The sequence below is a fragment of the Bubalus kerabau genome, chromosome 1 (assembly GCF_029407905.1).
Source record: "Bubalus kerabau isolate K-KA32 ecotype Philippines breed swamp buffalo chromosome 1, PCC_UOA_SB_1v2, whole genome shotgun sequence".
Classification (NCBI taxonomy): Eukaryota; Metazoa; Chordata; class Mammalia; order Artiodactyla; family Bovidae; genus Bubalus; species Bubalus kerabau.
This window is the reverse complement of record NC_073624.1, coordinates 93,883,759-93,905,652: the sequence shown is the minus strand read 5'-3', so window position 1 is coordinate 93,905,652 and position 21,894 is coordinate 93,883,759. Positions and strand designations below refer to the sequence as shown.

Genomic DNA, 21,894 nt, shown 5'->3' with positions numbered 1-21,894 from the left:
CATGGGAAGCTCCTTTGCTACTGCTGCTGCTGCTAAGTCACTTCAGTCGTGTCCAACTCTGTGCGACCCCATAGATGGCAGCCCACCAGGCTCCCTTGTCCCTGGGATTCTCCAGGCAAGAACACTGGAGTGGGTTGCCATTGCCTTCTCCAATGCATGAAAGTGAAAAGTGAAAGTGAAGTCACTCAGTTGTGTCCGACTCTTAGCGACCCCCATGGACTGCAGCCCACCAGACTCCTCCGTCCATGAGGTTTTCCAGGCAAGAGTAGTGGAATGGAGTGCCATTGCCTTCTCCAGGGAAGCTCCTTTAGAACCTCCTAAAAGCTGCTCATCAGACTTCAGACCTCAAGGAACGGCAGAGAAAAGTTATCTGGCCTGGAGAGCCCCAGGATCCTGAGTGTGGCCCTGACATGTCACTTCCTAGGCTTCACCCTGCAGAAATCCTGCCCCTTCCCTGAGCCAACACTGCATCCCCAAAGTAGCCTGGGGGTAGAGTGACCATTGATCCAGTTGCTGGATGAGCCAATCAATCCCATTGATTTTGGCACCTTCTCTCCCTGACACATGTTCATTTCTACTGCTGGTTATGTGATAGGTCCTACCATCCTACCAAGCCAGATGACAGGCTGATACCCAGCTGTGCCTGGGTCTGCATTTTCTTCATCTGCATGTGTGATGAGGGTGGTGTACCTTCCAGGTCTGGCATAGGGCTTTGCAGCCTCCCATGCTCACTACCAGTAACTTTGGGGAAACTCCCTCTTTGGGCCAGGCAAGACCAGAGATCGGCCTCGGGTTGTGCAGAAATGCAGTGCGGCCCTGAGAGTCGTCCCACTCCGCCAGGTTCACTCCTTGTCCCTCTCTCTCCCAATGCTGCATGAAGTGAAGTCACTTCCGGGGATGCCTTCGAGCCCTGCCCCTGCCGTTGCCACCTTCAGCCAAGCTCCATGCCAGCCTCAGGCATCACAGACCCTGACGCCACTGGCTGTACAAGCTGCCCCCCAGGTAAGGGCCACCCCAGGGAGCTAGACAGAGGGCAGTGGGCAAGAGCAAGGCATGGGATAGCCAACATGGGCTGGCCATGGTATCTGGGAACTTCATGAGGCAGGACAGGGAAGGGGCTGTGGCTTGAGGGAGGGAATCTCCTACTAGGGACCCCTGGCCTTTCCCCTATCCCAGATCAGGCCCCCTGGGAAAAGTAAATCTACATTTGTCAGGTAATCCCCTCAGGTCCAGCAAGGATTATAAGATTACAGTAACTCTTCAAGTCATCTAATGATTGAATGAGTGAATACCCTTGTCAGTCCCTCTAGGGGGTGCCTGGAAGAGTTAATGGCTCCTCATTTAGAGCAGAGGGCAGCCCCAGCACAGCGAGAAGCTGCTCCAGGGGCCTTCAGGCAGACTGAGCACCCTGTGACATCTTTCACTGCACACACACATATCCAAGGTGTCCATCAGGAGTGTCCTCTGTCATAGCTTCCCAGAGGCCTCTGTGGGCCTTGATGACTCAGTTCCACCAGCCCCTGCCCCTGCTTCCTGGTCACAAAGCATCGGTCCCGTGGGCAAAGACCCAGGGAAGGCTTGGGAGACAGCCGAACATGGTGGGAGAGACCTGTGACCCTTTCTGATCCTTGGGCAGGGCTGGGCCCTGACCCTGATGTGGGCTGCTTCTCCAAGGATGGGATAGTCCAGTTCAGGTCCCTCCTCAGGGATGGGCCTCCAGCTAGGGCTCATCCCTTCCCCGCCCTCATGCAGCCTTTTCTCCCCTCCCCTCAGAATGCTTTGTGTGTGGTCAGCTGGGTCTAAAAGACCCAGCATTTGCGCTGTTGATGTTGATTTTTTATTTTTTCTTTTCTTTTTTGAAATCTTGTTTGCTTTTGCAGGTCTTGACTCAGGAAAACTTAGCCACAGTTCTGACAGGAGTTATGGTTCCAGCAGGGGCAGTTACTCAACCTCTTCTTATCCCCATCAGTATTGCAGGTCAAGTGGCTGGTCAACAGGGGCTGGCCGTGTGGACAATTCCTACTGCAACCGTGGCTGCCCTCCCAGGACTGACCGCTGCTTCTCCCACGGGGGGAATTTTCAAGCCACCTTTAGCCGGTCTCCAAGGTAACGGCAACTCTCCCCAGGACTGCACCAGGCCCCCGCCACCTTCCACTACCTTCCCTGCTTGTGTGTTTGCCATGTTGGACTCCGAACCCGCGGCCCTCCCAGGTCAAGAGCCCTGGAGTCTGGATCTGGTGCCCCAGGCCCCCAGCCACAGAGCTGCTGCACCACATCAGGACTCTAGGCCAAGACACCACGCTGGCCCAGCAGGCCTGTCTTCATTCAGCCAACTGTCTGGGACTGCCCTCCCCCCTACGCCAGACCTCACCCTGTGACCAGCCTCCTGAGAAGGACTGCAAGAAGATTCCACTTCTGGTTCTGAACCTACACATCTCCAGGCCCTAGGGAGGGGGGATGAGAGATGTTGGCATGTGCCACCCCTGCAAGGATCAAGGGAATCACAGCAGCCTGTGCCCCCACCCCAATGCCCGACCCCCGTCTCGTTCTTGTACCAGATCCCTTGGGATTGGAGCTGCTCTGGCCCACAGCTAGGCATTTGAGCGCCTCTGTCTCTGCCTTGCTCCATAGCAGCTGCCGTGCTGAACACCGCTCTCCCGGCGCCTGTACAAGCCGCCCCACCGGCCCAGCCCTCCTCGCCTGCCCAGCCCCGACCACCGGCCCAGCCCCAGACGCTGTTCCAGCCCCAGCCACTGCTGCAGACCACACCAGCCATTCTACCGCAGCCCACTGCTGCCACCGCCACTGCCCCCACCCCCAAGTCTGTGGACACCCCCACACAGATCACCGTTCAGCCTGCAGGCTTCGCATTCAGCCCGGGAATCGTAAGCTGCTGCCCTCACCCAAGGCTCACCGGGGATGGACTGGATCTCTGGCCAAGGGTGAACCTGACCCTTCCCACGGGGCAGTATGGAGGTGGAGGACCAGCCCCCTGAATGCGGCTCTTTTCCAACACTTCGGCAGAGATGGGCTCCTTCCGAGGCAGCTGCCAGCCCATGCATCCCAGCCAAGAGCAGACAACCTCTGCCAAGAGGGCTGGCCCAACCTTCCAGAACCTGGACCATGGACCAGCCTTGGAGGGTGGGATGATGTCTGGGGATGCAAACTTGTGAGCTGTCACTAACGTGGCGCTAGAGGCTCACGGCCCCCAGTGTCCATCCAGCGTGGCTCCTGGCTTGGTAGTGGAGCTGTTAGGCATGAGTAGATGGCCTCTAGTTAGATGTGGCTGGAGTCACATCAGCCTCTCCAGCCTGGCCCTTCTACTGTCCCAGGGCTGGCCTGAAAGATTAGCCAGAGGTACTCCTCCATGACTGTGGCCCCGCCCTTCCCTGCTCACCTTCTGCAGCCCCTGGCCCTGGATACCATTCAGTTGGTGGACTTGGGCTTGCAGCCCACACTCACATCTGCCCAGCATCGGTTACCCCCACCCCTGTCCCAATACCCTCAGCATCGGTTACCCCCACCCCTGTCCCAATACCCTCAGCCCTCTTCCCTCTGCCTTGGGCTCTTTCTTGCCCGGTTGCCTCTGAGCAAGGCTCTTCCTCCACCCACAGATCAGTGCTGCCTCCCTCGGGGGACAGACTCAGATCCTGGGCTCCCTCACCACAACTCCGGTCATTGCCAACGCCATTCCCAGTATGCCAGGGATCAGCAGTCAGATTCTCACCAACGCTCAGGGTCAGGCAAGTGGTCAAAGCCAGGCGGAGGGGTGGGGACCGTGGAGATGCTGGATGTTGGGGAGGGGCAGGACTGGGTCATAGAAACTCAACCAGGGTGAGAAGCTGCTATTCATTACTGCTTGTGTGACAGCTCTCTGCTGACACTGAGGCCAGGCAGGGGCATCGCCCCCACCCCGACCCTGGCGGTACTCACTCTAGTTGGGGGTTTTCATTTAGGGAGCCCTCGCTTTGTGGCCATGTTCTGTGGTAGGTGCTTTCTCATACACTGTGCCACTTCATTCTGAGTACAACCCATTGGGTGGAGATTTTTGTTCCCATTTTACAGGAGAGAAGGCTGAGGTTTGGAGAAATTAAGCTAGTTAAAGTGTGGCAGAGCAGGGCTTCACATGTAGGCCCCTCCTGCTCTCTCACGGCTCTGGAGAGAGAATAGAGAAGCAGCCCCCAGAGTGTGAATCCTTCACTTTACTGAGAGGACACGGAGGCCCAGAAGGGTTAGGTGATTTGTCTAAATCCCTTCCTGCCAGCGTAGGGGTTTGGGTTGGGGGTGGAGCTGGACGCTGCCCTCACACTTGGGGTCCCTGTGTTTCCTCCCAGGTTATTGGAACACTTCCTTGGGTAGTGAACTCGGCTAGCGTGGCGGCCCCAGCACCGGCCCAAAGCCTGCAGGTCCAGGCTGTGACCCCCCAGCTGTTGTTGAACGCCCAGGGCCAGGTGATCGCGACCCTGGCCAGCAGCCCCCTGCCTCCTCCTGTGGCTGTCCGGAAGCCAAGCACTCCTGAGTCCCCTGCTAAGAGTGAGGTACAAGGGCTGGGTTGGGGGAGGGTGGCAGGCAGTGCTGTCAGGCATGAGCGGCCTCCCTCCAGAGGCTGGGCAGGACAACATTATTTTCCAAAGCCCCTGGGAAAGCAGGACACCTCCCCAAAGTGGAGGGAGGCTGAAGGTAGAAGGTCCCTTTGGTTCACACGTGCTATGCCCGGAAAAACACCACCACCACCCCGCTCCTTACCCCCACACACCAAACATGTGTATATGTGCCCTCAGAGGCCAGTGCCACTCTGAGAAGGCCAGGGAAGGGTGGTCAAAGTAAACTGGGCCTTGGGACTTCCCTGGTGGTTCAGTGCTTAAGACTCTGTACTTCCAATGCAGGGCATGCAGGTTCAATCCTTGGTAGGAGAACTAAGATCCCACATGCTGCAGGGTGAAGCCAAAAAAAAAAAAAAGTTAATTGGGGCTCAATCAACTCCAGGGTGAACAAATTGATGGAAAGGCCCTGGGAGGTTCGTTCTGCACCCTCCTCCTCTTCACCCCTTCATCCCTCCACCCCTCCTCCACTCTGCACTGTGGCATCGATTATTCACTCACATGTTCATTCTAGGAGCAGTTTTGAGTGCCTACTATATTCCAGTGCTGAAGATATGGAGATGAATAAGAGCCCTTCCTTGCCTTAGGTAGCCCAGCGTCAGAGACTATTAATGTCAGTGTGGCAAAGGCTTGGGTAGGGGCAGTATAAGGTGCTTTAGGAACCCACTCTGCTGACTGAGGAGTTTGACAAGGCTTCACAGAGTGCGACGTTGAACTAATCTAAACGAATGGGTTGGATGGGAGATTCTTCTACTTCCACAGAACTGCAGGAAGTACAGTGTGCCAGAGCAGGGGTTCTCAAACTTGAGTGTGCTGAAGAACCACCTGGAGGGCATGCTAGGATGCACATTTCCAGGCCCCACCTTGAGTCTCATACAGTAGGTCTGGAGTAGGGCTGAAGGATTCACATCTCTAACAAGTTCCTAGGTGATGTTGAGGCTTGTGATTCTCAAATGTGACATGCTGCTTCCCAGCTTCATTGAATAACCTCAGCCTCATCTATAGAAGGAGAAGGCAATGGCAACCTACTCTAGTACTCTCACCTGGAAAATCCCATGGACGGAGGAGCCTGGTAGGCTGCAGTCCATGGGGTCGCTAAAAGTCGGACACGACTGAGCAACTTCACTTTCACTTTTCCTTTCATGCATTGGAGAAGGAAATGGCAACCCACTCCAGTGTTCTTGCCTGGAGAATCCCAGGGACGGGGGATCCTGGTGGGCTGCTGTCTATGGGGTCACACAGAGTCGGACACGACTGAAGCGACTTAGCAGCAGCAGTAGCATCTATAGAATGAGAATGATAAGATACCAATTTAAGTTATGAATGTTAAAGGATACATTACACGGAAGGTTGGTACACAAAGTGAAATGTGTGTAACATGTATAAAAAATGGTGCTCTTATTGTTATACTAGGGAATGGGGAGTCACCGAAAGGTTTTTAGCAGGGAAGTGGCTAGTTAGATGTGTATTTTTAAAATTCCCTTTATTATCCAGGTGGAGCCAAGAATTGGACTGTGCTGAGACTTGAGTCCTATTTGTTGTTGTTCAGTCGCTCAGTCGGGTCCAACTCTTTGCGACCCCATGGACAGCAGCACGCCAGGCTTCCCTGTCCTTCACCATCTCCCAGAGTTTGCTCAAACTCATGTCCATTGAGTCCGTGATGTCATCCAACCATCTCATCCTCTGTCGCCCCCTTCTCCTCCTGCCCTCAATCTTTCCCAGCATCAGAGTCTTTTCCAATGAGTCGACTCTTCCCATTAGGGAGCCAAAATATCAGGGCTTCAGCTCCAGCATCAGTCCTTCCAGTGAATATTCAGGGTCAATTTCCTTTAAGATTGACTGGTTTGATCTCCTTGCTGTCCGGGGGACTCTCAAGAGTCTTCTCCAGCACCACAATTCAAAGGCATCAATTCTTCAGCCCTCAGCTATTAGGAGACAGCTTAAAGAATTCTAGCCAGAGACAAGGAGCTCCAAACAAGGCCCTGGGGATGACGAGGGAATGAATTTTTAAGCTATTAGGAGGCAGAATGCAGGGGGAACAAGGCCCATCCTAGAGAAATCTGCACTTTCAGGAAGCTTAAAAAAAAATCACACTACAAATACTGATTTCATATATTTATAGTTTATCCTGATTGTAAATATAAGTTGTTTATTAAAATTCCAACATTATGTATGATGTCAAAAGTAAAAATCCTTTCTAACTCCACTTCCAGAGATGACTTCTGTTGACACTTTGCTTTATATGACTCCAGAATTTTTTTTCTTGGAAATTTGTATTTTTTTAAAGGAATTATTCCATAAAAATTGTTTTTCACCTTACTTTTTTTTTTCTTTCACTTAGCACTGTGACTCAGAGGTCTTTCCATGGCAGTTACTAAGAGATATTCTTTTTCATGGCTGCACAGTGTCTTACTGTAGCGAGGTCCCAAAAGTCATTTGCCAGTTACCTATTAATGGGTATGGGGTTTTCCCGGTGGCTCAGAGGTAAAGAATCCACCTGCAATGCAGGTGACGCAGGAGACGCTGGTTCAGTCCCCAGGTAAGGTAGATCCCCTGGAGGAGGGCATGGCAAGCCACTCCAGTATTCTTGCCTGGAGTGTCCCATGGACAGAGGAGCCTGATGGGCTACAGTCTATATGGTTGCACAGATTTGGAAACGACTGAAGCGACTTAGCACACATGCTCGCATGCATTAATGGACATTTGGGGTGTGGTGGCTCTAGAATCAGGTTTAGGTTTCTCCTTTGAGGGCAGAGACTTGAAAGCAGTTATCTCAAGGGCGGATACTTGGAGCTTTGACCAAGTACGATGAACCTTTCTGAGCCTCTGACTGCCCGGGTCATAGACACCTGCAAGGCCTCAGCTCGGTGGGGCACATCCTATGCTTGTTTTGGAGGTCATCATCATTCAGTTCAGTTCAGTTCAGTTGCTCAGTCGTGTCCGACTCTTTGCAACCCCATGAATCGCAGCATGCCAGGCCTCCCTGTCCATTACCAACTCCCGGAGTTTACCCAAACTCATGTGCATTGAGTCGGTGATGCCATCCAGCCATCTCATCCTCTGTCGTCCCCTTCTCCTCCTGCCCCCAATCCCTCCCAGCATCAGGGTCTTTTCTAATGAGTCAACTCTTCATGTGAGGTGGCCAAAGTATTGGAGTTTCAGCCTCAGCATCAGTCCTTCCAATGAACACCCAGGACTGGTCTCCTTTAGGATGGACTGGTTGGATCTCCTTGCCTGGGTTGATGCTAATGCATAGCTTCTAGTCTTGCCTTTTGATGGGGCACAGGTAAAAGTGTGCTGGGTGAGGAAGGATTCCATGCCCGCTTTTGCCCTGCCTCTGGACTGCCCACCCCGATGAGCCAAGCAGGTGGGCAGTGGGGGTTTGTTGGCTCTTCTTCTCACAGGTGCAGCCCATCCAGCCCACACCAGCCATGCCCCAGCCGGCTGTGGTCATCGCCAGCCCAGCCCCAGTGGCCAAGCCTGCTGCCTCTGCTCCCATCCCGATCACCTGCTCAGAGACCCCTACGGTCAGCCAGCTGGTGTCCAGTAAGTGGCTCCAAGGGAAGGGTATGGCGAAGGGGTGAGGCATTTATTCAGACACCCTGACCACATTAGATGATTCTCCCCTTAGTAAACTTTCTGGAGTCCAAAAGGGAAGAGCACAGGCCCATTGCCAGGAACTGACTTTCTTATTCTCATTCTATGGAGCTGGATCCTGTGCATGACCGTGGTGGAGGCTGCTTAGCCGGCTGTCTGGCTGCTTCTCTGAGAAGCCAAATCATTGGCTGTCTCTCCTATGGTCTCTCACCAGTATTTGAAGAATGTGGGTAGCTAACAGGTGTGCGTGGGGCCAGCCTGGGGAGAATCAGGGAGGGTCAACAGTTAGAGCTGGAAGAACTTAAAATAGACCTCTATCTACAGGCACCTTGGTCCTCGCCCATTGCTCCCATCTTATTTGTCTTGGAGACAGGAATGATGAAGGTCTTAAGGGTACACAGGCTTTTTGTCAAATGTCCTGATCCCTCACTACTCACCAGGGCTAGGCCAATGGGTGGGGTAAGCAGTGATGATTGTCTGTCTTACACACTCACCCCTGCCCCCTTCCTCTGGCCTAGAGCCACATACCCCAAGTCTGGATGAGGACGGGATCAACTTAGAAGAGATCCGGGAGTTTGCCAAGAACTTTAAGATCCGGCGGCTATCCCTGGGCCTCACACAGACCCAGGTGGGTCAGGCTCTGACTGCAACGGAAGGCCCAGCCTACAGCCAGTCAGCCATCTGCCGGTGAGTAAGACTGCCTGGACAAGAGCAGGACACTCACAGGAGCTCAGGTATCTGGCACTTAGACATGAACACCTGGAGTAGTCAAAAGTCTTTCTGGGGCCCTCTGAAGTTTATCCTCCAATCCTGAGCATTTATATTATCTATTTAGGAGGAATCCAAGATCCTGATCCAGTTAGGAATCCTAGAGGGACAGGAGTACAGCTTATGAAATTAATCACAAGAGTGGGAACTTCAGTTCTGGCTTGGTTCTCAACTATAACCGACCATCACCTCTATCATGCTTCCACCCCCTCATCTTGTGAGACATGACTCTGAAGTGATGTAACTGACTTTTCTGTATGCAGTGTACAGACTGGTTCCGGTGCCTGTATTATAGTTGATTGTAAAGTGTAAATCAACTATACTTCAATTTTTTTTTAATGGTGAAAGAAAGATAAAATAAAAAGCACATCCCTAAGCCATGTGCTTTTTCTAAAAAGTAGGTATGGCCAAAAGGTTTTATCTGTTTGCCAACTCTATATATTAGACTAGAGTGACTACTAAGCTACAATGTCATGTTGGGAATTCTGTAGTCTCATCTGGGCTCAGCCAGAAAGAGTATTCTGACTTAGTGATGTTGCAGTTGGAGGAAGACAGCACTTAGGACATCTATTTGCCATCTTTGGAGGCCTCTCAACATGATTCCTCAAAGGACCTCACCCATTTGGGTGTGAAAGTTTTGGAATGGTGTTCATAAAGCAGCTGCCCTATTATCATTGCACTGTAAACAGGCCATGGGAATGGTCTCCCTGTTATGACCTGGGAGACAGGACAATCTGAGGAGTCTGGGCTGGGCCGAGCCAGGGGATCTTAGTAGGGGTTGTGAGGGGAGCACAGGTCTGCCAGCCCCAGGAGGAGCAGCCCCCTGAAGCCAGCACTCACCCCTGGGGTGGGGAGTAGGACACTGTCACTGTCCCTTCCTGGGCCTGGGTCACCCACAGGTTTGAGAAGCTGGACATCACGCCCAAGAGCGCCCAGAAGCTGAAGCCGGTGCTGGAGAAGTGGCTGCATGAAGCTGAACTCCGGAACCAGGAAGGCCAGCAGAACCTGATGGAGTTTGTGGGAGGTGAGCCCTCCAAGAAACGTAAGCGCCGCACCTCCTTCACCCCCCAGGCCATAGAGGCTCTCAATGCCTACTTCGAGAAGAACCCGCTGCCCACAGGCCAGGAGATCACCGAGATTGCAAAGGAGCTCAACTATGACCGGGAGGTCGTGCGGGTCTGGTTCTGCAACCGGCGCCAGACGCTCAAGAACACCAGCAAGCTGAACGTCTTTCAGATCCCTTAGGGCTCAGCCCCCAGCCCTGTGTTCCAGCACTTTGTACCTCCCTTGGCATCCGGCTCCGGCTGCCACCCTGCGGCATCCGTCATTCTGCTGCCTGTGGCTGTGTTTGTCCTGGGTTGTGAGACTCCACCGTGCACCTGTGCGTCAGCTGCCTCCCTCCTCTTCCCCGTGTCATCCGCATCCCAGGGAGGGCAGTGGGGCCCACCTGAGACCTCCAGGTTTGGGTCTGGTCATGCCGAAGGAGGGGATTTGTCGTGTCACTTAAAGAAGCACTTTGCTGATGTGGGTTTTAAAGGGTGAATTCTGGTTGGGAACCAGAGGCTCCCCATCTTTGGGACGGGGCTGTAGTAGCCTCTAGGACCACTGGCCATTAGCTCTTGTTTTCGATGGCACTCTCTCCACTGTCTCTTCTCTGTTCCTCTGTGTGACCGTGGCAGGTACAGCGGCTCGTCCAGTGGAACCACAGCCTCACCCACCTACCCTCTGCCTGCAGGCACACTGTCCCCCAACAAAATCCAAGAGATCTTGTTCTGAAAAGTGTGATGTGCAGCTCAGAAAGTCAGATTCCATGTATGCCTCGACCTCAAGGTCAGAAGGTTTCCATAGACCTGGGGCCAGAACACATGATCACTCCCATCTCTCCTTGGCTCCTATGTAGGGGAAATTGCACTAAAGCAGAATTTTTTCTTTTATACATCATGTCGGAAGAAATCAGCAGTGAACTTGAGCTGTCCTGGAGTTGACCTGGGTCTATAGCAGGTTGTGAAGTGAAAGTCACTCAGTTGTGTCCGACTCTTTGCGACCCATGGACTGTATAGTCCATGGGATTCTCCAGGCCAGAATACTGGAGTGGGTAGCCTTTCCCTTCTTCAGGGAATCTTTGACCCAGGGGTCAAACCCAGGTCTCCTGCATTGCAGACAGATTCTTTACCAGCTAAGCCAGCAGGTTGGGAACTTGATAAATAAGGCATCTCTCCCAGATTTTAATCTGATCTCTGTCCGTGGCCATCTCCGCATCAGAATGATGTGGTTAAGAGAACTTGCAGCCTGGAAAACCCCCTTGCCCAGATAAGCAGGCACTTGGTGGGGCGGGGGGAGAATGAAGATAGGAATGCTGAGTCTCTCTTGCCCTCACACTCACCTCCCACCCAGTCCTGGGGTCTTCTCATAAGCAGCAAATGAAATGACACCAGACGGGAAGGTCCTGGGAAAAGCCCACATCCAGAAAGAGCAGACAGCAGCCTGTGAAGGTCCTCTGTGGAAGGTGACTTAACTAATTTTCTTTGTAACTTGCAGTCTTGGATACCAGAGGAGAAATCTAATTTTGTCCAGAGTCTTAGACCATGTGTTTGTGTGAACAAGCCCCCCAGAGTGCTTCTGAGTTAAGAATACCCCAAGAGCAGGCTGGGTTTTGCCTTTAGAGAGGATATCTGTGGTACACTGGAGCTTGGCATCTCCTGCAAGATGTTCAGTGAGTTTCCCAGCCTCCCTGCAGCTGGGCGTCCCCTGGAACTCAGTATGTGACTCCGGGAGGTCAGGAGGGCACTGGGAGGTTTGCTAGAGGAGCCCAGACCTGCTATGTAGACTAGACTTAAAGATCACGCACAAGTCACAGGGGTCAGCCGCCCTCTCCTTTCACAACTCCTGTCCTTACAGAACCTGGTCTCTAGCAGCTACCCTCACACAATAAACCCTGAAGAAGTGACTGCCAGGTGAGGGCATGTCGCCACCTCCATGGGACACTGGTGCAGAGCCCAGCCTTGCTTCCTCTGGAAGACTGGGTTTCCTTTCCTCCCTGAAGCTGGTGCGTCCCAGGCCTTTCAGGGCCACTGTGGCCGTCGTCTTGGTGGCCCTGCCAGTGAGAGGGCACTTGTGTGTCAAATTGCCACATACACACACACACCCACCCCACACCACTGGATTCTGACCAACCAGACTTGCTCAGGTGTGGTGGGGAACGAGGAAGCAGGTGTGCACCTCGCTTGCCACAGCCTCCCAGCAGAGAATACGTCTCCAAGGGTAAGTCTGCACACTCAAGTTCAAGGTTATCCACCCGACCCAATGAGGTGACAGGCTCACTTGAGAGGGGCACTTGAGAGGGGTGTCGTAAACAAGTTTTCAGGGAGAATCAAGTACCAGAGTTTGTGAAGGATTCAGTGATTTACAGTTCAATTAATTAGAGAGATACAGGTTTTTACCCTCAAGCCTTTGCATTCAGATATGCTTTCTTTCTTGCGAGAGACAAGTGGGTCCTGGCTGGTGCACACAGGAGTAGCATGCGATCCAGGGCGTGTCCATGGCAGTGGATATGCTGGAGGACACCATCTGTCCTGAGTCACGGCAGGAAAAAGCTGCTCTAAATTAGGCCTGGCCATGCTTTCTTAGCTCCTCCCACATCTAAATCTGTCTTCCCAAGGCTGGGTAGAACGAAAGCTTTTCTTCTGCTGGAATGATGGGTTGGTCTTTCAGAGAAACAAGCCCAGGGGGAGGGGGGCCAGAGTGTTTGCAAGCTGAATTCCCCAGGCAGGGGCTACAGGGTGTCCCTGAAGTACGCACACAGCGGAGCTCACCAACTTGATCTCTGCTCTTACTGCCCCACCGTAGGGCCCCCGGAAGCAGCTATGGCCCTCAGGTGGGGTTTTGTTTTGTTTATATCCTTGTTAAGAGCAGCATCAGACTCTGAAGGGAGTTGATACTGATTTTGTTTTAAAAGCACCTTTCTGGTTACCAGCCAGAGCTCAGTGGCTCCTTTGCCATGGAAAGGCAGGCGAAAGGGCAGAAAAAGCTTCACCGTTTGCATGTGGTTTTGTTTTTGTTTCAAAGACCAAAATGTTTTATGGCTTAATGAATTGGCTGGGGCCTTTGACCCTGCACTAATCATGACATTTTATCCAAGTGGGGTTCAGGGAGAGAACTCAGCCAAGTGGATTAAAGAACCTGTTTGAATTTGGAATGAGAGGCCCTGGCATTTTTGTATGTCCTTGGAAATGCAATCACCTTCCTATGCCTAGATTCCCTTCCTGTCTCACAGGCCAGGCTCTGACACTGAGGTTCTAACTGTTCCTGGACATGGACAAAGTCTGCTGAGAGCTGGAGTGAGGGGTGGGGTGGCGAGAATGGGGGGAGGGGGCAAGCACTTGGTGTAGTTGTGTGGAATAAACAGTATTTTTTCTTTTGTACTGGTCTGCTTGTTTCTCTCTTACCTCTCAGATGTAAGAAAATCAGGGTCAGAGACCAGGGGATGAGCTAGCTGCCTTTGCTGGCAGAGCTTGTGGCCTGGAAAATCCCATTGCAAGAGGAGGAGGATCAGTGCCCTGGACTCCTGCTTCCCAGCCATGATCTCCCTGTGGGGTACAGGGTCAAGCGGGTGTGACCTTTCTCTTTCTAGACCACCCCTGATACCTAGGACCCCAGAATTCCCTGCCAGGGGGCAGCTGTTGTCAGAAAGCTGGGTGGACAGAGCTTGGCCGTGCAGGCTGGATGCATATGCTCAAAGCCCTTTACAGTGTGAGGTGGAGCTGCGACGGGGTTCAGAGGAGGCAGGCTGGGGGCCAGGACTGAGGCGCATTCTAGCACAGAACTGGAGGGAGCCCTAGAAGTCCAAATTCAAACCTGGCCTTCCGGGCCATTATGCAGTCATGCTTATCGTGATGAGAGGCTAGAATAGTCACAGTTAGGTTGATTTACACTTTCCCTGGAGAAGGGCATGGCAACCCACTCCAGTATTCATGCCTGGAGAATCCTGTGGACAGAGAGCCCAGCAGGCTACATTCCATAGGGTCACACAGAATCAGGCCTGACTGAAGCAACTTAGCATGCACCCACATGCTCTATAAACATTTAGATATAGGTAAGAGGATCTTCCTTTGTACTGTTTCCCAGGCCAGCAGATAGTATGAGCAGGCCCACCACTCAAGCTCAGAACTGGGAAAGTATGGCTGTAAAAAGGGTCTCCCTCCTAGGAGTAGGGTTCGTGCCATACCTCCGTGGAACGTGCCCTCTCCCCAGGCCCTGCCCCATCTTCTTGGTATTGATAAGGTCTGGGCGACATAATCTAAACTGGTGAGAACAAGGCCTCACCTTTGATTCCACCCAACCAGAATTCCTGAGTCAGGCACTGTGCCGGGTTCTAAATCATGCTCTTCCATCCCTTCCCCACCCAAGGGACAAGAGATGTCTAAGATACTGATGTTAGGTTTGGGGATCAGAGGCGCTTTACAGGACTTTGAAATAATGAGGCCAAAATGACACAGAAGCCAGCACTTGTCTCTGCATAGATCTCACGATCCTAATATTGACTGTCCACACTAGGCTGTATATTGTCATCCTGCTTATTTAACTTCTATGCAGAGTACATCATAAGAAACGTTGGACTGGAAGAAACACAAGCTGGAATCAAGATTGCCGGGAGAAATATCAATAACTTCAGATATGCAGATGACACCACCCTTATGGCAGAAAGTGAAGAGGAACTCAAAAGCCTCTTGATGAAAGTGAAAGTGGAGAGTGAAAAAGTTGGCTTAAAGCTCAACATTCAGAAAACAAAGATCATGGCATCCGGTCCCATCACTTCATGGGAAATAGATGGGGAAACAGTGGAAACAGTGTCAGACTTTATTTTGGGGGGCTCCAAAATCACTGCAGATGGTGATTGCAGCCATGAAATTAAAAGACGCTTACTCCTTGGAAGGAAAGTTATGACCAACCTAGAGAGCATATTGAGAAGCAGAGACATTACTTTGCCAACAAAGGTCCGTCTAGTTAAGGCTATGGTTTTTCCTGTGGTCATGTATGGATGTGAGAGTTGGACTGTGAAGAAAGCTGAGCGCTGAAGAACTGATGCTTTTGAACTGTGGTGTTGGAGAAGACTCGTGAGGGTCCCTTAAACTGCAAGGAGATCCAACCAGTCCATTCTGAAGGAGATCAGTCCTGGGTGTTCTTTGGAGGGAATGATGCTGAAGTGGAAACTCCAGTACTTTGGCCACCTCATGCAAAGGGTTGACTCATTGGAAAAGACTCTGATGCTGGGAGGGATTGGGTGCAGGAGGAGAAGGGGACGACAGAGCATCCTCTGGATGGCTGGATGGCATCACTGACTCGATAGACCTGAGTCTGAGTGAACTCCAGGAGTTGGTGATGGACAGAGAGGCCTGGCGTGCTGCAACTCATGGGGTCGCAAAGAGTGGGACACGACTGAGCGACTGAACTGAACTGAACACAACTGAACTCAGGACCCAGGCCAAGGGCACAAAACAGGTGCTTGATAAATAGCAGACAGATGACTGAATGCATTTTCTACCCACTTTTTCAAGGAAATCCTAAGAGCTGAGTCCCCGACTTCAAGCTACTGGGAGAAAGCAGGTTCAGAGGCTTTGGCAGTAGCACTGCAAGGTTTAGACTGTGACACAGGGGAGTGAATGGAACCTGGGCAGCGACTGGCCCTGAATGCAGACAGGCATCTCCCAACAGGTCCCGGCAGAAGCATCAGCGGAACCTGTTATCTCCGGCTCAGACCAGTTGAGGATATTTCCTGGCAACTGGCCCCAGAAGGCTTTAAAGGAAGAGGGGTGGGTGTATGGAGGGACTGGAGTTTCTACTGTCGAGTCAGGGATGTTCCTCTGGGTTCCTGAACCTGTGTGTGTGTGTGTGTGTGTGTGTGTGTGTGTAGGCTTCCCCACATCAGCAAGCAATTCTCGGATACTAGCAGTGTCCAAAAACTCAACTCAATTCTGACATTATCTACCTAGAGATGGCATCAGATTCCATAGGTAAAGGGCTCTGTCCCAAAAGACCACCCTTCACTTCAGATGCCTTTTCTCTCAACTGCAGGGTCCATCAAAGCAGCCAGACTGGGCCTCAAAGGTTCTTCGTCTGGAATGTATGGAAGACATGAAGAGTTAAAACTAGATAGTCCCTGAAAAAGGCCTGCCTGGATAATGATCTCTTCCTGTACCTGGAGGAAAATGCCTGGTGATTGACTCGGGACCTCAGCAACAGTGACTGATTCTTAAATGAATGAGAAAGCAAGCCCAGGGGATGGATAGGTGCAGATCCTCCAGAGAGTTTGAGCCCTCAAGCCTCTGACCCCTGGTAGCTCAGATCGTAAAGAATCTGCCTGCAGTGTGGGAGACCTGTGTTCAATTCCTGAGTCGGGAGGATCCCCTGGCTAAGGAAATGGCAACCCACTCCAGTATTCTTGCCTGGAGAATTCCATGGACAGAGGAGCCTGGCGAGCTACAGTCCATGGGGTCCCAGAGTCAGACACGACTAAGCAACTAACACAGACAAGGAATTGAGGCGCAGAGAATACAAGGAATCTACTCCGGGTTGCTTTGTTTGTGAGCAACAGAACTAGGCCTTAAATCAAGATGCGCTGTCTCTAAAGCCTGTGTGGTTAACTTTGTCCCATACAGGGTGGGATCTGGGGAGTGCTTGCTATCTGTCCCAATCTTTTGGGTAGGATTTCCACATTTCCACCTTCCAGGGTAGGTCTTGCTGTGTTCCATCTAAACAGTGTCTAGTTTCAGGACCTAGCCTAGGGAAATTAACGCTTTACAATGAGACCAATGGTTCAGAATACTAAATTTGGAGCTCTGAGCCACAGGTGTTCTGGCTAATCACTCAAATGTATTATGAGTAATGGTATAATAGGAACCATGATTTTTGTTATAGGTACAAAATTTTGATTTCTTGATGGATGCTGCTGGATGTCCAGGGGAACACCTGATGATCTTTTCTTGGGAGGCAGAGCTTCCAGGACTGCTCCTGGAATTCCTGTTTCCAGGCCTGGCATTCCAACTTCATTAGTAGCTACATTGGAGAAGGAGAACATGGGGAAAGTCCACTTCCTGGGGTAAAAGTGTTTACCCCTGAAATGTGGCTCAGCTGGTAAAGAATCCACCTGCAATGTGGGAGACCTGGGTTTGATTCCTGGGTTGGGAAGACTCCCTGGAGAAAGGAAAGGCTTACCCACTCCAGTTTTCTGGCCTGGAGAATTCCATGGACTGTGTAGACTGTGTGACTCTTTGTGGAGTCACAAAGAGTTGGACACGACTGAGCGACTTCCACAGGACTGGAAAAGGTCAGTTTTCATTCCAATCCCAAAGAAAGGCAATGCCAAAGAATGCTCAAACTATTGCACAATTACACTCATCTCACACGCTAGTAAAGTAATGCTCAAAATTCTCCAAGCCAGGCTTCAGCAATATGTGAACTGTGACCTTCCTGATGTTCAAGCTGGTTTTAGAAAAGGCAGAGGAACCAGAGATCAAATTGCCAACATCTGCTGGATCATGGAAAAAGCAAGAGAGTTCCAGAAAAACATCTATTTCTGCTTTATTGACTATGTCAAAGCCTTTGACTGTGTGGATCACAATAAACTGTGGAAAATTCTGAAAGAGATGGGAATACCAGACCACCTGACCTGCCTCTTGAGAAATGTGTATGCAGGTCAGGAAGCAACAGTTAGAACTGGACATGGAACAACAGACTGGTTCCAAATAGGAAAAGGAGTACGTCAAGGCTGTATATTGTCACCCTGTTTATTTAACTTCTATGCAGAGAACATCATGAGAAACGCTGGACTGGAAGAAACACAAGCTGGAATCAAGATTGCCGGGAGAAATATCAATAACTTCAGATATGCAGATGACACCACCCTTATGGCAGAAAGTGAAGAGGAACTCAAAAGCCTCTTGATGAAGGTGAAAGTGGAGAGTGAAAAAGTTGGCTTAAAGCTCAACATTCAGAAAACAAAGATCATGGCATCCGGTCCCATCACTTCATGGGAAATAGATGGGGAAACAGTGTCAGACTTTATTTTGGGGGGCTCCAAAATCACTGCAGATGGTGACTGCAGCCATGAAATTAAAAGACGCTTACTCCTTGGAAGGAAAGTTATGGCCAATCTAGATAGTATATTAAAAAGCAGAGACATTACTTTGCCAACAAAGGTTCATCTAGTCAAGGCCATGGTTTTTCCTGTGGTCATGTATGGATGTGAGAGTTGGACTGTAAAGAAGGCTGAGCACCAAAGAATTGATGCTTTTGAACTGTGGTGTCGGAGAAGACTCTTGAGAGTCCCTTGGACTGCAAGGTGATCCAACCAGTCCATTCTGAAGGAGATCAGCCCTGGGATTTCTTTGGAAGGAATGATGCTGAAGCTGAAACTCCAGGACTTTGGCCACCTCATGCAAAGAGTTGCCTCATTGGAAAAGACTCTGATGCTGGGAGGGATTGGGGGCAGGAGGAGAAGGGGACGACAGAGGATGAGATGGCTGGATGGCATCACTGACTCGATGGACTTGAGTCTGAGTGAACTCTGGGAGTCGGTGATGGACAGGGAGGCCTGCCGTGCTGTGATTCATGGGGTCTTGAAGAGTCGGACATGACTGAGCGACTGAACTGAACTGAACTGAGCGACTTTCAATTTATTTCACTTTCTGAAAGTCACAGAATTCCAGGGGTAAACACTGTCTGACATCTTCTCCCCTCAGGTGGACCTGGGCTCAAGCACCTAAGTCTCAATGCTAATCTGTTCTCCAGCTGATAGGGGGGCCAAGCTTTAGGACTCACTTTTCATTTCATCTCTGTTTTAGAATGGCAAGGAGGACCTTTGTGAAGTCTTTGTTTTGGTTCAGAATTAAAACTTAACCTCAAACCTTTCCAAGAAATATATGTCTTTCTTTTTTCTAAGTATTTCCCAGAGGACAGGGCTCCATGGGATTTCTGGATATGGCTATGTCTTCCAAATATCTAATATGGTTCTCTTCCAAATATTAATATAAATATCTCTTGTTTTATTTTCTTTTAATATTTATGTATTTTGGCATTTTTATTTATTTATTTGGCTGCACTGGGTCTTCATTGCTGTGCCAGGCTTTCTCTAGTTATGGCGAGTGGGGACTACTTTTCATTTCAGTGCAAAGGCTTCTCATTACAGTGGCTTCTCTTGCTCTGGAGCACAGGCTTTAGGCATACAGGCTTCAGTAGTTGGAGCTCGAGGGCCCAAGAGCACTGGATTGGTAGTTGTGGAGCACAGGCTTAGTTGCTGCATGTCATGTGGAATCTTCTCAGACCAGGGATTGAACCCATGTCCCCTGCATTGGCAGGCGGATTCTAATCCACTGATCCACCAGGGAGGTCCCTCTGTTTTATTTTTCAATCTATTCCCTTTGAGCTATTTTACGTTGATGAAAAATCATACTTCATCCAATGTTCCTTCATGGGAACAATTTTTTGAAAACTCGATATTCTCGTCTCCACAGATTCAAACTTCAAGTCTGCAAGGAAGAAAGGATGGAAAGTTGTTGTTGTTGTTGTTTTTTAGGTTATAACCATCCACAGGGGTGTGGCACCATGGTTAGATGCTCAGAGTGTGTAAGGTCAGTCAGTCAGACTTTACCACTGGGTGATCCTGGACAAGTCAGTTAGTTTTTCTAAGCCTCAGTTTCCTTATCTATGAAATGAATCTAAAAGTAGTGCCTTCCTTACAGGAGTGATGTTGGGAGGATGAAATGAGATATCTACACAAAGCATCTAGTCAGGGCTTGGTACCTAGCAAGGGCTCAGGAAATAGTAGCCTGTCATTATTATTAGCTATTATTTGCTCTGTATCTGTACAGTCCCCAGCACTGTACCACCAGCTATTAGGCAAAGGCCAGTTAAGAGAACTAGGGACCTGGACTGTAGTTCCTGGCTCAGATGCTAATTTATGTAATATTTGTTACATATTCAAGAATACATTTTTTGTAAGTTATGAAAAATAATGATGAAACAATAACCCATGGATCTACCATTCAACTTGAGTAAACTACTGCTGCTGCTGCTGCTAAGTCGCTTCAGTCGTGTCCGACTCTGTGCGACCCCAGAGACGGCAGCCCACCAGGCTCCCTTGTCCCTGGAATTCTCCAGGCAAAAACACTGGAGTGGGTTGCCATTTCCTTCTCCAATGCATGAAAGTGAAAAGTCAAAGTGAAGTCGCTCAGTCGTGTCCGACTCTTAGCGACCCCATGGACTGCAGCCTACCAGGCTCCTCTGTCCATGGGGTTTTCCAGGCAAGAGTACTGGAGTGGGGTGCCATTGCCTTCTCCAGAGTAATCTACTACCATGGGTTAAAGCTACTTTTGAGTTCCTCCCCAGCCCACCTCATTGCCTTTTCTTAGATGTGACCATCTATTAATAGAAAGAAAGCTGAGCACTGAAGAACTGATGCTTTTGAACTCTGGTGTTGGAGAAGACTCTTGAGAGTCCCTTGGACTACAAGGAGATCCAACCAGTCCATCCTAAAGGAAATCAGTCCTGAATATTCATTGGAAGGACTGATGCTGAAGCTGAAACTCCAATACACTGGCCACCTGATGGGAAGAACTGACTCATTGGAAAAGACCCTGATGCAGGGAAAGACTGAAGGTGGGAGGTGAAGGGGACAACAGAGGATGAGATGGTTGGATGGTATCACCCACATGATGGACATGAATTTGAGTAGGCTCCGGGAGTTGGTAATGGACAGAGAAGCCTGGCGTGCTGCAGCCCATGAGGTGGCAAAGAGTCAGACATGACTGAACGACTCAACTGGTGATCTGAAAATGAGGGTTTGTGCTGGCATCTTCATTTACTGGCTTGGTGACCAGAATAGTCAGTCGTTTAATCTTACTGAGATATAGCTTTTTTATATTTGAAAAATGGGGATAAAACCATACGTGCTCCACCTTCTTCCACGTACTCCATCTTCCTCCTCTGAGGTTTAAATAATGCCCATTCTTTATTGAGCATCAACTATATACAAGGAACTTTTTTACATTATCAATAATCCTGAAAACAGTTGTAACTAGATTTGCAATTCTAAATATAAGTATTAATGACCTTCATTTTTCCAATAAGGAGAGGAGGCTGAAGCCTTAATTTCGCCAGAACTAAATTGGGGTGCCAATCTCAGAGAACACAGGTTCCATCCCTAGTGGGGAAACTAAGATCCCACACACCACACAGCCAAAAAAATTATAAAGCCCCGTTTATAAAGGATTTTGACTATGACACCTCTCTTTTGGTCTCTGAGTTCAATAATAGAGTTGTGTTTATCATTTCATTCCTTTTAAAATGAACATGTATGTATATATAATCCCCTAAATGATATATTATTTAATTTTGCTGGGTTTTGAGCTTTATAAAGTGATGTTATACTGTATGAGCATTTCTGCATTTCCCCCACCATTCTAAGACTAATTTATTCCTGTATTTGCATATAGCTGTATTCATGTTCACTGCTGTATAATAATCTATTACACTCCAACTCATCCTTTCTCTTGTTGGCACACATTTGTTCTGTTTTGCTGCTGTAAATAGTGCTGCCATGAACATTCTCATACAAGATTCCTGGTATGTGTGTGGAAGAGTTCTCTAGTGTATATATGAAGAGTGGAGTTGCTGAAGCACAGAATAATTTTCAGGACAATTTCTAAAGAGGTTGTAGTCTGCAGAGAACACAGGTTCCATCCCTAGTGGGGAAACTAAGATCCCACACACCACACGGCCAAAAAAATTATAAAGACCTGTTTATAAAGGATTTTGACTATGACACCTCTCTTTTGGTCTCTGAGTTCAAGACCCCTTCCTTTACACACAAACACATACAACTGGCTCAAGGGAAGAAAAAAAATGTCTTGAAGAGATATTAAATGTCTTGAGA

General features: G+C 49.9%; 1 protein-coding gene across 2 annotated transcripts in view; it reads left to right on the top strand.

Annotated features, from left to right (window-relative positions):
- The window catches only part of POU6F1 (POU class 6 homeobox 1), a 28,843-nt gene extending 15,711 nt beyond the window's left edge, over positions 1-13,132 (top strand). The window contains exons 4-11 of one of the 2 annotated variants that reach the window (XM_055583671.1): positions 881-1,002; positions 1,881-2,106; positions 2,632-2,885; positions 3,615-3,743; positions 4,335-4,538; positions 8,006-8,147; positions 8,717-8,885; positions 9,866-13,132. In XM_055583671.1, the coding sequence (XP_055439646.1) occupies positions 881-1,002; positions 1,881-2,106; positions 2,632-2,885; positions 3,615-3,743; positions 4,335-4,538; positions 8,006-8,147; positions 8,717-8,885; positions 9,866-10,211 (1,592 nt within the window). In that variant the 3' untranslated portion in view covers positions 10,212-13,132. The remainder of the gene's footprint in view (positions 1-880; positions 1,003-1,880; positions 2,107-2,631; positions 2,886-3,614; positions 3,744-4,334; positions 4,539-8,005; positions 8,148-8,716; positions 8,886-9,865) is intronic. The other variant, XM_055583674.1, reaches the window with a different exon arrangement.
- Positions 13,133-21,894: the final 8,762 nt, after the last annotated feature.